At 42.8% G+C, this 15,054-nt stretch overlaps 1 protein-coding gene across 1 annotated transcript in view; it reads left to right on the top strand.

The window, feature by feature from the left end:
* The window catches only part of SCN11A (sodium voltage-gated channel alpha subunit 11), a 131,540-nt gene that overhangs the window by 32,913 nt on the left and 83,573 nt on the right, over window positions 1-15,054 (top strand). The window contains exons 6-10 of the mRNA XM_069084573.1: window positions 3,906-4,064; window positions 5,658-5,751; window positions 9,828-9,969; window positions 12,918-13,115; window positions 14,484-14,657. Of these exons, the coding sequence (XP_068940674.1) occupies window positions 3,906-4,064; window positions 5,658-5,751; window positions 9,828-9,969; window positions 12,918-13,115; window positions 14,484-14,657 (767 nt within the window). The remainder of the gene's footprint in view (window positions 1-3,905; window positions 4,065-5,657; window positions 5,752-9,827; window positions 9,970-12,917; window positions 13,116-14,483; window positions 14,658-15,054) is intronic.

Below are 15,054 nucleotides of genomic sequence, written 5' to 3'. Positions count from 1 at the left end.
TGACCCTGGGCAAGTAAGTACCTGAGCTAGGGAGAGAGAGCTGTGTGAGTGGAGAAAAGAGGAGAGATATGAGAAATGAACGAATGAAAAAGTGCCTAAGGACTTGCCATGTGTAAATGCTAGGGTCGCAAATACTAAAGCAAGACAGTCCTTGCTCTGAAGGAGCTTGTATCTGAATAGAGGAGATAACATATAGAGGGCAGTGGTGACCTGGGAGGAGTCTGGGGAGTCACCGCGATGGTGACCAGAACAATAAGATCGACATGATTTCCAGTAGCAATAGTGATATTTATTTGATCATGGTTATGAAGCTAGAAAAGTGGAGGGTGGGTGGGAGGAGGAAGGAGACATGCTTAGTAACAGTAAGAAGATGGCTGGAGTATAAAGTGAAGTGTGGCTTGGATTGTATGAGACATTCATCATTTAGGGGATCATGGGCCCCAGAGAGGTAGTTCAGAGCTAAAAGATACTATGGAAGTAGAATTGACAAAACTTGGAAACTATGTAGAAATGGGGAATTTGGAAGAGTAAATGAATAGTCAAGGATGATTCTGAGGTTGAGAACCTGGTGACTAGAGCTTTGATGGTGTCCTTGACAGAAATGGGGAAGTGAGGAATTGGGTGGATTTAGGGGGAAGGATTGTGTGTCTTGTTTTAGACATGTTGAGTTGGAGATGCCTTTGAGTCAGCCAAGTGGAGATGGACAGTAGGCAAGTCAGTGAGATGAGGCTGGAGCTTAGGAGCAGAGGGTTGGCCATGAAGGCAGATAATAACTGAACCCATGGTACCTGAGGAGATTAAGAGGGAGAGTGGAGGGAGAAGAGAAGAGAAGAGCACCAAGGGTGGAGCCTTCACATATGTGCGCCCACAAAAGGCCAAAGGATGTGAATGATGATACGACTGAGACTAAGAAGGAAGAGTTACACAAATAGAAACTGCCATGAAAGCCCAGGCAGGATAGATTGGTCAGTAGCATTAAATGCTCCCAAATGGTCAGGAAGAATGAGAAAAGATCATTGGATTTAGCAATTCAGAGATCACTGCTAAAACCTGCGAAGTTCAGTTGCATCATGGAATTGGCAGCTGTATCTCTCCTCTACTGCTGCCCCTTCTTGAATGCAGACCTTCATCACCTCCCACCTGGTCTATGGCAATAGTTGTTGGGAGAATCTGCCTGCCTGGGGTCTCTCCCCACTCCAGCTCATCCACCATTCAATCACTGATGTGATTTTTCCTAACACACGGGTCTGATCATGTTGTCTCCTCACTCAATAAATTCCAATTATTCCCTATTATCTCCAGGGTCAAATACAAATGCTTTGTTAGGCATTCAAAGCACTTCATAGTGTGTCCCCCTCCCACCTCTCTGTTTTCTGACACCTTTCTGCACAAGCTCTCTGATTCAGTGACATTGGCCTCCTTGCTATTCCAGGAACAAGACTCTATCTTTTGGCTCCAGGCATTTTCTCTGGGTGTCCCCCATACCTGGAATGTTCTCTCTCTTCAATTCTGTCTCCTGACATCTGTGGCTTTGTTTAAGTCCCAACTAAAATTACCTGTTTACTTATGGCTTTTATAGAAATCCTTTCCCAACTTTTCTTAATTCTAGTGCCTTCCCTCTGTTAATTATTTCCCGTTTGTCCTCTATATAGCTTTCTGTGAATATGAATGTTTATTGATTGATTGATCATATCATAAGGGGTTGAGATAACTTTAATTTGTTTTATAAAAGACCTTGGATACTATTGATACTTTATCATTAAAGCAAGTTTAAGGTGAATAGAACTAGGTAAAATATCTTTGCAAACACTTATGGTTGATTTTTATCAAAATGTTTTCTGCCATGTTGGGTAGCTCCACAGCAGCCCATTTCAATCCCTCCTTATAGTATAGAGTTGATCCTGAGTGTCCAAAGGTTGTATCTGGCAGATTCTATCATGCTGGGAAGGCTTTGAGAGTGCTCCTATCAATATGTCAGTCTATCTGGAGCTGGACGCTCAGCCTCACTCAGTCTGCAGAGTCTCATCCCTGGCAGGTGGGCCTTGTTGGGAAGAATTCTTTGGCTGTGTCAACTGATGAAGGGGGAAGGGAACTTATTAAGTGCCCACTATACTCCTGGAACAGTGCTAAGTGCTTTACAAATATTATCTCATTTGATCCTCATAACAGCCTTGGAGATAGGTGCTATTATGATCCTCATTTTACAGATGGGCAAACTGAGACAAACAGGTTAAATGACTTTTCCAGGGTCACACAGTAAATATGTGAAGTGGGATTTGAACTCAGGTATTCCCAACTTCAGGCCCAGTGCTCTGTCCACCCAGCTGCCCCTGATGCATCACTATCTGTGTAGAGGCTGAGGAGGTCAGGCAACGTTAGAGAGAAACTGATAAAACCTTCTAGATTACATCATTGTCTAATTTGCTGTTCAGTGACTTTGGTGTAAAGGTGGCTATAGGTGAAGACATAAGAAAAATATAAGGGTAAATTTGGTTCAGGAGATGGAAATGGAAGAAGCCAGAGGCTTGGCACTTATACACATGCCTGATGCCTGTGAATTCTGAAGGGTCTCTTGAGATCAAAGACCTCAGAAGCCCTAAACATGGTGATCATCACAGCTTGTGAAATTGACTATAGTTTAAGACAGAGACTGAATTCTTCCATTGTGACACCTCAGATCCAATCAATCCCCAAGTCTTGCTGACTGACCCTCCATACCATTTTTAAATGATCATCCCCTTTACTGTTCTCCCAGAGCCACCACCTGCCCCAGTTCAGACCAGCATCGCCTCTCTCCCAGACTATGGCAATAGCCTCCCTGTTGTCACTTCTTGAAGTCTCTCCCTTATACAGTTCATCCTCCACAGAGCTGACCAAGGGATTTTCCCTAAAATACAAGTCTGACAACATCACCCTGTCTCAGTGAACTCCCTTTTTGTGCTCCCCTTTTTCTTTGAATTTCTTGGATCAAATACAGACCCTTCTGTTGACCCTTCAAATACTTTTAGAGAGGATTTGTTGCCACCCCACCATTTCTTCTCCAGAATGACTATCTCCAGGGCCTTCTCTTAAACCTTTTTAGTCTCCCCATAATCCTGACTGTTCTCATCAGCACATGCTCTAGCTTGCTAGCATCTTTCCTAAAATGTATCTGAAACAATATTTCAGATGTGTCCTGACTAAGGCAGAGTGCAGTGGGTGAATATCACTCCTTTGGAAGCTCAGAAGGTAAGGTGACTTGGCTGTGGTCATATAGCTCTTATGTTGATGCTGAGGTTCAGAACTAGCTCTATTTCTACTACATCATTCTGTCTCAAAGAATGAGAAATACAAGACTCTGAAGCAATATGAACAACACTAGAGCACTGAGATTGTCTCAGATGAGGAGTATTGGTTAGTTAAGGAATAGGGAGCTAGCAGCTCCATCTACTGGGTGTATTGGATGAGTCACTGTAGATATGAATATTGCCTGCTCACACCTGGAAACAGATTACTGGACACCATGCTGTATGAGGACAAGAGGAGGAGCTGGAAATGTTTATCCTGTGGATGATGCCTGCTTAGCTCTTTCTTCCAAATGGAAACCAGCTATATCTGCACTGTCTTTGGACACATTGCTTCAGTTTCTCCTTCATCAACTTTTAATGGTCCAATAAACTCTGATGTCTCATTGGCTCTGCACATTGGTGGCTCTGTGCTCGTTGGCTGTGAATACTGTCTATGCCTCCATCTAAATGCTGAGTGGGCCTGCATTATGTTACAAATTGTCCCATGGAGATATCTCTTCTTGTGGAAATTTGTTTAAGATTTATGAAACCTCCTGTGTGCCAGGCATTGTACCAAGAACTTGGGGGGTTAGGGAAGCCATGAAGTAGCACCTCACTATCGGTGTCCTCTCTGTCCAGGTTTGAAGGTCATTGTTGGGGCCCTACTGCGCTCAGTGAAGAAACTGGTGGATGTCATGATTCTGACCATCTTCTGTTTGAGCATTTTTGCCTTGGTTGCTCAGCAGTTCTTCATGGGAAGTCTGAGGTATAGATGTATCAAAAAGACCTGCTTGAGAACTGGTAGGTTGTGTTCTGAGTTCTGTTTGAAGACATGGTAAATGTCTTCCTTTTAAATACTTTATTTTTTTCTTGTTGGTCAACAAAGACTTGTTTGTGCCAGGCACTGTCCAATGTTCTGAAGTGATAAAAAAAAGTTAAAAGAGAATCCTTGCTCTTTAAGAGCTTGGGAGAGACAATAAACAAGCAATTATTAAACAAAAATTTAAATTATTAAACAAACAAGCATGCTATAGACAGGATACATTAGAAATAATTAAAAGAGGGAAAGCTCTAAAATTAAGGATTGGGAAGGGCTTCCTGTAGAAGGTGGAATTTTGTTTGGAACTTTTAATTATCTGCTTGTATATATTGTACATCATGGTCATATGTGTATATATATATATATATGCATATATACATATATACACATATTCCACAAGGGTAAGGTTTTTTTCTGTTGGTCCACAGTTCTCATGCAACTAAAGTTTATAAGTGAATTTCCAGAAAGAAGTGTTTTATGTCTATGTGTACATATGTGTAAATACTTGTGTGTTCACAGACCAATAAGTGTAAGACATACACAAAAATAGAATTTCAAGGCCATGCTCATGGAACATCATCATGTGTTTTTTTCACTTATTTTGTGACTTTTCTCCCTTGTTGTCTCTTTTCTCTCACTTCTCTGATGATTCTCCCCAGAGTATCCTGGGTGGGTCACAAGAGCTGATCTGGACTTTTTTTTTTTTTATCATGGGCCCTTCAACAAAGCCTTTCTCTGTATCCAGCTTCCACTGATTCCCAGCATCAATCCCCTTAGAATCCTTGACTATTAAATCAAGACCAAATTTGGCTTGCATCCTCTCATATATATTTTTTTCTTTTCCAGAGCCTTTAAAATCTGAAAACTGCACATTTCTCCAGGATGATGATGAATTTCTAGGTACAGAAACAGAGACTTGTGTTTCATTGATCTTTCTTACAGGGTTTGTTGAGAATTCTCTAGCCAGTTGAATGGACAAAGGACATTGAGGATTGATATGCCCAACCATCCCTTCACCACCTGGTGTCCGTGAAACATACCACATAGCAGTGCTGCCTGAAGCTTTGTAGGCCACTTCTGGTTGGGGAAGTTTGGAGTCTTTGGGGTTTTATTCTAAGGATAATGAAAAGACTTGGAATCTTTTCCATATACAGACCCCAGGCACCTTTGAATAAACTAGCCACGAGCAGGCTGGATGAGGAGGCATGCAGGGGAGAGAGAATTCCTTTGGCATTAGAGGCGGCACCTAGTGGTCACCTTAGTCATTTCAGCCGCTTCCATCTACATGTCTGCCTCCTCCCCTCCTCTGAGGGAAGGGCTCCAGGCTAACTGTACATCCTCAGCACCTGCAGGCCTGGGCCTAGGACTGTGTCTGCATATAGGGCCTGACTGCCAACAGATGAGTTTGGCAATGCTGCCATCTTCTCTGTCCCTCTCTTTGTGCTCTCTCCCAACGTCCTTCCCACTCATTCACTTTCTTACAATAACTTTTGTTCCCCCCGCGCCTCCCCCTCAATCAGAACTACTTGGGGCACACGTTCTACTCAGACTATTTTCTTGATTTCTATGTTTCTCCATGCCCTTCCTTTATACAGAAAACTGCACTGAAAATAAAAGCGAAGGCTCATCTGAAAAAAGATTATGTGGCTTCTGGATGGGGAATAGGTAAGTCAGCACTCTGCAGTCAGTGGGAATTCTGGGTTTGGTTTTTTGTCTTTTTCTAAGCAAACCCTTTTGTTTCCATCTAATGGGAGCATCAAAATGGAGTCGTCACCTGGTGTTTGGCTCCTATGCTATGTATGGCAAAGAGGAGGAGTGGCATCATAAGGTGTTAGGCTGTGTCTGTGAGCCCTCTGGGTTGGATTGTATATAATGAAGCTGTCTTTGCTCCGGAGTTGTTAGCAACCTCTCTCTCTCTCCCTCTCCCTCTCCTCTATGTCTCTCTCTTCTCTCTGTCTCTGTCTCTCTCTTTCTCTTTCTCTGTCTCTCTCTCCCTCTCTGTCTGTCTCTGTTTCTCTCTCCTTCCTTTCCTCTTCTCTCTCTTCCTCTCTTCTCCTCTCTCCCTCCTCCCTTTCCTCCTCTCCCTTTCCCTCCCTCTTCTTTCCCTTCTCCCGCTCTGTCTCTCTCTTTTTTTTGTATCTCTCTGTCTGTCTCTGTCCTTTCCTCTCCTCTCTCTCTCTCCCCCTCCCCCTTAAATTGCCATGTGTCACACTTATTTCTAAGCCTGTTGCATCTCACATTAGAATACAAATTGTTTTTGGGTGGAGTCTGTTCTATTTTTGCCCTAGCAGTCCCATCACCCCACATCTAGTTGGTACTTGATAAGTGTTTATGAAATGGAATTAATTTCTGGCACAACATTCCATGAAACTTAACTTAGTTTCTTAATCTGTTGTTACTCAGTCATTTCAGGTGTGTCTGACTCTCTGGGACCCCATTTGGGGTTTTCTTGGCAGAGATACTGGAGTGATTTACCATTTCCTTTTCCAGCTCATTTCATAGATGAGGACACTGAGGCAAATAGAGTTAAGTGACTTGCCTAGGGCTACAGTACAGCCAGTAAGTGTCTGAGGTCAGATTTGAACTCAGAAAGATGAGTCTTCTTGGCTCCAAGTCTGGTGCTTTACCCACTGTGGCAGTGTCTACTCTATTCATCTAAATGAAGCTTATTTGCTGAGTTCAAAATTATTTGGAGGATCCAAGTTGTAGTATTCTTTGTTAACACTGGGTTTCCATATTTAAAAGAAACACTCCAAACTTGGTAACATTTTTAATTAATAGAGTGAATATTCAAGTGTTGTAGAGATATAAACAATACATTAGTTATGTCATGCCCATTTTTCTGATGTCTTTGGATGCATAATAGCAGGGGAGCTTTTCGTCTTCTCTTTTACCCATCTAGATATTCTGGTATTTTAACTCTCTGCTGTCTCAGTCACTTTAATAACTCCCTTGGGTTTCATTATCTCCCTGTTGTTGGATTTTACACCTATCTACCCATCTCTGGTCTCTGGAGCTCTAGGGCCCCATCACCTACTGTCTCCTGGACCTGTTGAACTAGAATCCTTGGTTTTCTGCAGGGATCTGCTTAGGATACTTCCTATGGGAGGCCTTTCCTGTCTTCTCCAGCTGCTGGGGCCTTCACTTTCAAGTTACATTTTACATATTTTGTATGTATGCATGTATGCATATATATGTATATATGCACTTATGATATGCACATGCATGAAGAAATCATTGGAGAAGACTACACACAAGGAAAGGTTCACCTGAAGTCATGTGGAAAGGTCTTAAGGTCTTTAGGATGCAAGGAAAGGCAGATGTTAATGCCACTTCTTTATTGCCATCTCCACTGGTAAATTGACATCAGTTTCTGATGTCAAACCATTTAGCGTAGCCAAGGACTTTGGGGATAATAACCTTCTTTCTTGGATCCTCAGTGGCTGTGGCTGTAGACCATACAGAAGCAAGTTCAGACTGCATTTCCATTGAGTTTGCTCCCCAGGTTGATGTTGGGGGTTGAGGGTACTATATGTATATAGACACACATTTAGACACATATTCACGTACACATATGCATATGTGTGTACACGTATGTATGTGTACATATAAGTATATACTTATATATACACAAATTATTTCTCCTGATAGAATAAATGCTTATTGAGGAAAGGGACTCTTTAGACTACCAACTCATCAACCTCAAAGCTGCAAAAATGATTTGCTGTTTCATTATTTTGCCTTTTTTTTCTTGATTTTTTGTATTGATTTTTTTTGTATTCTTAAAATTTCACTATAAATTCACCCAGAATGGGCAGAGTCAGAGCAAAACATGGTTGGGGGAAAGGTTAGGAGAGAATAGGTGTTCTCTCAGGTTGAGGTTGGGCACGGGTGGGTCATTGTCTTCAGGGAGGCTTGGAGTTAAATGACAGGATAGTGAGAATAATAAGTAGGGAGAGCAGAAAGTGGTACATGGATTAGAACGCTCAGTCAGTCAGTATTTGTTAGCGCCTAATATGTGTTAGGCGCTGTACTGAGTTTTGGGGATACAAAAGAGGCAAAAAGCCTCCAGGAGCCCATAGTCTCATGGCTCTGCCACAGGGTTTTTATTTCTTTGCTCAGAGCACTGGGAGAGGCATGGAGTGAGGGTGCTAGGCTTGGCTTGCCTGCTCCCTGCCTCTGGGAAGAGGGTGAGGGTGGTGCATGACATGGTAGCGTGCTGATCAAGGTGGTGGTCAGTGGGTCTCCCTGGTTGGGCTCCAGAACCTGTTTGTCACCTCTCTGGCCTCTAAGCTTGGTGCTGGGAGGTGCCAAAGGCAGGATACTCCCTTCCCCCCTGAAGGAATGTACATTCCATTGAATACCTTGCCATATTTTTTTCCCTGGAAAGATGTCCTTGGAGTTGGTGTCATCCGGGGTTCCCCTTTATCTAGGCAGTCTGGTGGCATAGGGCATACATCAGATTTGGGGCCAGGCAACCGACTGTGAATCCTCAGATACTCAACATCTGTACAAGTTCTGGGCATGTCCCTTCACTTCCTGGGCCTTGGTTTCTTCAGCTGTAAAGTAGGGATGATAAGAACACCTGCCTCCCAGGGTTGTTATGATGATTAAATAGATAATATGTTAAGTGCTTTGAAAGACTTAAGGTGGCATAGATGCTCATTATTACTCTTCTCATCCTCTCATGGAACCAACGAGGCCAACTGCTTCTTTCTCAGAGTCCAGACTGTTAGAAAGACCTGTTTGATGGCTCGAGTCACTCAGAGACCCTCCTGCCTTGGCGCTGTGATCACTTCTATTTCTTTCAAGTAATTTTCTCTCATTTGCTCCAGGGAACCTTATCACCCATCCTGCTGCCCAGCCCACCTTCTCTTCTAGCAGGGAGAAGTACTTGCAGATCGATGCACATGGGATTACTATTCATCTGTGTTAGAGACATAAACATGATGGATCTCTTGAAAGTTGCTGAAACAGTTCCCTTGTCCTTTCCCGCTGCTAAAATAGAAACCCATAGTTACTTGTGGCTCTCCCCAGTGACTTGGCCTGCTAACTTTCTCAGCCAACTGCTCTTACATTCATTGATTGCATTGTAAGAGGATTGTGTGGGGCCGTGAAAGGAGCCCTAGGAGACTTGTGTTCTCTCTTTTCCATGCTGAGCTCTTGGCAAGGTTGGCCTATGGCTTAGAATTTAAGGGCCCACTTCCCCCCAAATATTGTGCCATTTTGTCAAGGTGCTGTCGTCCTGTGCAGCCTGTCATGAAAATCCCAACATTAGTTACTCCCCTGGTTTTGATGGCAAAGGTGGAGCATTAACTCTAGAAACCCTGAACGTAGATTCCAAGGAGAGGGAAGGGAGTCCTGTAGCCATAGCCCACCAGAGGTTCTTCTGGGGAAGAACTGACAAAACCAAGAGGATTTTAGGGAAATTCATCTGCTTGTGGTGTGCAGGTTAGTCTGAATGTTGGAGACCCCATTGGTGAGGAAATGAGGATCACAGGAAGTCCAAGCATGAAGGACGAGGACTTCTTGAAAGAGCAGGACTCCTCTCAGGACCCTCGAGGGATTGGGCACACTGGAAAAAAGGGGGCTAGATGGAGCCATCGCTCAGGGATTTTCATGACCAGATTTGTTCACTCTCCACATATTCAGTGTGATGATGAAAAAACCAACTGTTGTCCAGGAAAACTGTCCTGTGAGCTACATAATGTTTTCTCTCTTCCCTTTTGTTTCCTCTGTAGTTCATGTTGCCCTGGTTTTTTTTGCTGTAAAACTAAGATGAGTCCTGATTATAATTTTACAAACTTTGACAATTTTGGTTGGGCCTTTCTCAGCATGTTCCGTGTGATGACTCAAGATTCCTGGGAACGCCTTTATCAGCAGGTATCAGGTGTCCTGTTGAACTTGGGTTGGAAATACTTGGGCTTCACCTAGTTTCTTCATGTCAAGTTTAAAATGACATTTCTATATACCTGAATTATCTTTAAATTTGTTATTTAGTATTGCCCCTTGAGCTAGGCAGGCAAGGGGAGGCTACTTTGAATGAGTGGCTTTCTTGGAGGATGTCAAAGTTCCCCTTGCCCTCAAACAACTGTCTCTCTTTACTCCCACCCAAGCATCCCCTGCCCCCCTAAATAAAAAAAAACACAGTACCTAGAAGTTAAGTAATACCTACTTTATTCAATCTTTCAGGTTAAAGATTGCAAAATTTTCACTGCTCTTTTAAAGTCCAAATTACCCTTGGGAAGGGCTTGTAAATTGCTGTTAAACAATCTGAGAATTTATCTCTGAGGCATTTCACAACACTGAGAATCTCTTACTTCTGGATACTTTCTACTTTCTCACCTACAGACACCACATTTAGTCAATAAATCAACAGGTGTTCATTAAATACAGTGTACAGGGTACTGAGATGGTTTGAAGGTATGGCATTCTCTAGTAAAGGTTTTTTTTAAAATAAGCAATTGGGGTTAAGTAACTTGCTCAAGGTTACACAGCCAGTTATTTCTGGGTGTGGTGCTAAGTGTCTGAGCCTAGATTCGATCCCAGGTCATTCTGACTCTGGGGCCTGTGTTCTTACTCACTGTGTTACCTGGCCACCCCAGGTTTTTTTTTAAAAGACTGGGAAGACCTGAGAATGTTTGAAAGCATTAAGGAGGGGATCTTGTGGATGAGGGAGCTTGGAGATTAAGAATCCCTCTTTTAGATTGACTCTCAATTGACTTCCTTTTCATTGGTCACCTCACCTATGGCTTTTCATAAAATGATCCATCCACATTTTCTTTAAGAAAGAGCCAGCCATTTTCTAAAGATTTTCAAATCCTTTCAGAAGAGTTTTGTTTTTGTCTCCTAGTGTCCTGACCAGGGCTCTTCTCAGTTTTGGTTTTCTGGCCCATTTAGTTTTTCCTCCAAGCCAAGAAGCTTGGACCAAATTCTGATAATGCCATGGACTGCACCACTCTACCTTTGCTGCCTCCTCACTTGCTTCCTGTGGGTCCCATCTCCCATTGGTGAGTTCTTGCCACAGTTCCACTTTGAGGAAGGACCCAGAACGGCTCTCTCTTATTCTCTAGACTCCACTGTGTCCCTAGATTTTCAGCTCTTATTTTATGTGCTCTATTAGAAAGTATGCACCTTGAGGACAGGATTGTCTTTCTTTTTGCTTGTATTGCTTAAACACAGTGCCTGGTACATGGAAAGCACTTGATAAAAATGCTTGTTTATTGACTAGGCTGGTTTTAAACTTCTCCTTTAGCAAGCAACAAGAAGGTAGCTAGATCAGCTGCCATGATCTCATCTGAAGAGAGACTTGGCTCAGCCCTTGGGAAACCAAGTAGAGATTTCTTTTATAATCTTGCTCCCTATAAATTTCCAGAAAATAGATCTGAAGTTTACTGTAAGAAGCTCTTGAAAATGATTTTTAAAAGGATGAGTTAGAGGGAAAGAAAATGGATTTTTGTGAATTGAAAAAAATTTTTTTAAAGAAAACAATATGTGGAATAAAGTTGTGTGAAATGATTTCGTATGTAACTCACTTTTTGTGTTCTGTTATGTATCTGCAGATAATTACTTTTTTGGTGCTTAAGTTCAAAATTAAAAATAAAATTTAGAAATGAATGTAAATATAAATTTTTTTTACTGGAAGAGAAAAAATTCTTGCATTCTGACTTAGTGATACCTATTAACATGTCACAATATGACAAAACATCATTCCCCTTCTTACTCTAGTGTCCTGCATATTTTAGGTGTTTAGCAAATATTGTTTAATTGAATTAAATTCCTTCTGAGGTTGGATGTCCACTTCTCCATGAGGACCTGGGTTAGATCATTCAATCTAACCTGTTCCAAAGTGAACTTATTCTTTTCTCCCTTAAATATGCTTTTCTTCCTTCTCATTTCATTGTTTTTGTCATGAATACCATCACTCAGCCATTTCCTGTGTTTCAAACTTTGGTGTCAATTTTGATTCTACTCTCCTTCATTGCCCTCACCACATTCACTTAATAAACACCCTGACTCTACCTTCAGAATGGCTTTTATCCATCTACTTGTCCCTATTCCCATTACCTAGTAGTATCCCTGTTATATGCTCCACCTCCACCCACTCCCATTGCTACCTGTCTAGACAGTCTCTATCTCATTGCTGTTAGACGCATTTTTATTATTCACACATTTGGTCAAGTCACTTTTTTTGGGTACAAAACCTTTAAATGGCTTCATCTTGCCAATTCTATAAAGTCTAAATTGCATTGCTTGGCAGTCAGGGCCTCCCCCATGCCATGGCATCGCTTCACCTTTCCAGTCTGATTTCATACCATTCCCTTGCACATACCATGTGCTTCTAGCCTCACTGGCCAAATTGCTTGTTATGTCATGTGATACAAGCCCCCAAGTTTTATTGTCTTTGCATATCCTTCCACCTCTACTTGGAATGACCCCTTCTTCCCCATAAGTTGTTGAAATAGATTATTCTTTCAATTCCTATTCAGCAATACCTCTTCCATGAAGACTTTCCTCATTCCTTCCATCAGAAATGACCTTTCTCTGCTTTTTAAAACATCTTCATAAGCACAGAGTAGGCACTATATAAATGTTGGCTATCATCATCATCATCTTCTTCTTGTTTATTACTGTCTTTCTGATGCATTTAGATGCTATTTAGCTGGCACTGTAATTGTTCTGTGTAGGTGCAAGCACTAGACCATAGACAATCTGCTCACTGAGGACAAGAACCAGTCAGCACCAAGAACAGCGCTCTGCACAGAGCTGCATTGACTTGAACGCCTCTAAGGATCCCTTCAAAGATCTTGCTTTCAATGTGCTCTGTGCAGACCCTTCGAGCTGCTGGGCCATTGGCTGTGGTCTTTTTTGTGGTCGTCATCTTCCTGGGCTCTTTTTACTTGATCAACCTGACCTTGGCTGTTGTCACCATGTCTTACGAAGAACAGAACAGAAATGTGGCAGCGGAGACAGAAGCCAAAGAGAAAATGTTCAGAGAGGCTGTGGAGCTGCTAAAGCAGGAGCAGGAGGTGAGTGCCTCTGGGGTGTGGGCGAACAAGGAGGAGGAAGACCCCGGGAGTGCTGTTCACATCCTGGAGGGGTGCATCCCAGAAGGCACTGGGAGCCAGTGCTCAGGGTGTTGTGGCTGGGGTGTGGGTGACCAAGGAACTCGCCATATTCTCACACCACTGTGGGTGAGGGTGACTGGAAAGCAGGGTAGGGCTTATGTGCAACTGGGAGGCCCACTAGGGAAGTGACCCCTGAGCACATTTCTGCCTTCTCTGAGGAAGAAACAAAGTCCTGAGGAATTTTGTCTTCAAGTGCTAGGGTCATGTGGCTTGGTTTTATCTTCTCAATAGTTTCTCTGTGGTCAGTGGCTATAAAACCTAGATTCAGATCAGCAGCCACAGATTCATTGGGATTTGGTAGAGAAGACCAGTGGTGCCAACTCTATCCCTTCTTGGACTGCTGCTGTGTTGCTAGAGGGATTATGTACCCTTTTACCCTTACCAGTAGTATATAAAGTGCTCCAGCAACCAATTACTTTTGGGAAAAAAAGTTTCATGTTGTTAGGATTTTGCTCTGCAATGACTTTGTACTCCTTCAGGGTTAGGAACAAGCATTGTCCTTTGGTGGGTTCCCTAAAGCTCCTGGTCCCATTTTGGTTCTCTGTAGTCATCTGGGCCTGCTTGTGCAATTATTGTGCTAACTAAGGGGGAATGAGCTCTGCCTAGCTGGAGGCAGGGCCTGGGAGAGCTGCAGGACCTCTCCCTCTGATATCTGAAGGGTCTCTTGTTTTATTTGTGTAAATACCTCCGCTGCTAAGGCAAATCCCAATGCATCCACATTCTAGATGTTTCCTTGAGACAATGTGGCCTAAAATGTTTCTCCTGTATTGGTCAGCTCTCTGGGAATGAGTCTCTCCTCACTGACCAAGGCTGGACCTGGCATATCAGCTTTATGGGGTCAGTCCTTGAAACCTTTCATCTTTGGAGGACCTTTAAGAGCTCGTTCTCACTCAGGCATATATGCAGTCACCTTTTTACACTACAATGAGGTACATGTTACATAAAAATGTATAGAAAATTAACTCATGCCTTTAATGAACATAAGACTCGGCATAGAAAATGGATAAACATGACTAGGTTGTGGTCTGTATTACTGAAGAGAATGTCTAATTCATTGAAATCACAGATTCTTTTGATTATAATAAAGGAAGATAAATCATAATATCAGAGGATGTTAGGACAGGTGTTCACGGTGGGGAAGTATGGGCAGGTAAGTACACACTCCTCAGAGAATTCAGAGGGAGGTGAGATCACTGAGAGTCAGCTGGGTTGGGGGTGTTGGTGGAAGGAGAGGGTCGTGACTCAATGGATTGTTTTTTACGTTTTCAGACTCTAGTTGCTATGGGAATTGATAGGAGTTCACTCAGTTCTCTTGAAACATCATCCATTTCTTGCCAAAAGAAAAGCCTGTTCAGCAACAAGAGAAGGAAATCTTTCCTTGTGGGCAATTCTGGGCGAGACCAAGCACCACTATCTGATCCTGATGAAGGAATCCAAACAAAGGTAAGGCGATGGACCAGCTGTGATCTAGGAGACGCCCCAGTCAGTCACTTCTCACTGAGGGGGAAGGGAGGATGGTCACCACATGTGTTGTCAGTTGGGGAAGGAGGAATTCAGTCGGTCCCAAAGCAATTATTGGGTGCTACGTGCCTGGTGGGCAGTGTACTAAGCACTGGGGATACAGAGAAAGCAAAAAACATGATCCCTGCCCTCAAGAAACTCCCATTCTAATGGGAGGAGACAACATACAAACAGTGATTTATAGAATAGTGTAAATGAAAGGTAACCAGAGAGGCAAGGCATGGGCAGGGGAGAGTGGGTGGAGAGAAAAGTGGCCAGAGAATGGTCTTGTGTAGACAGTGAGGTTCCAGTAGAGGAGTCTAAAGAAGCCAAGAGGCAG

Source organism: Petaurus breviceps, unplaced genomic scaffold (assembly GCF_028583685.1).
Source record: "Petaurus breviceps papuanus isolate PSGF00001 unplaced genomic scaffold, PetGlider_PUasm1.0 174, whole genome shotgun sequence".
NCBI classification, from domain to species: Eukaryota; Metazoa; Chordata; class Mammalia; order Diprotodontia; family Petauridae; genus Petaurus; species Petaurus breviceps.
The sequence above is the reverse complement of the archived record's forward strand: the minus strand, read 5'-3'. Positions and strand labels throughout refer to the sequence as shown.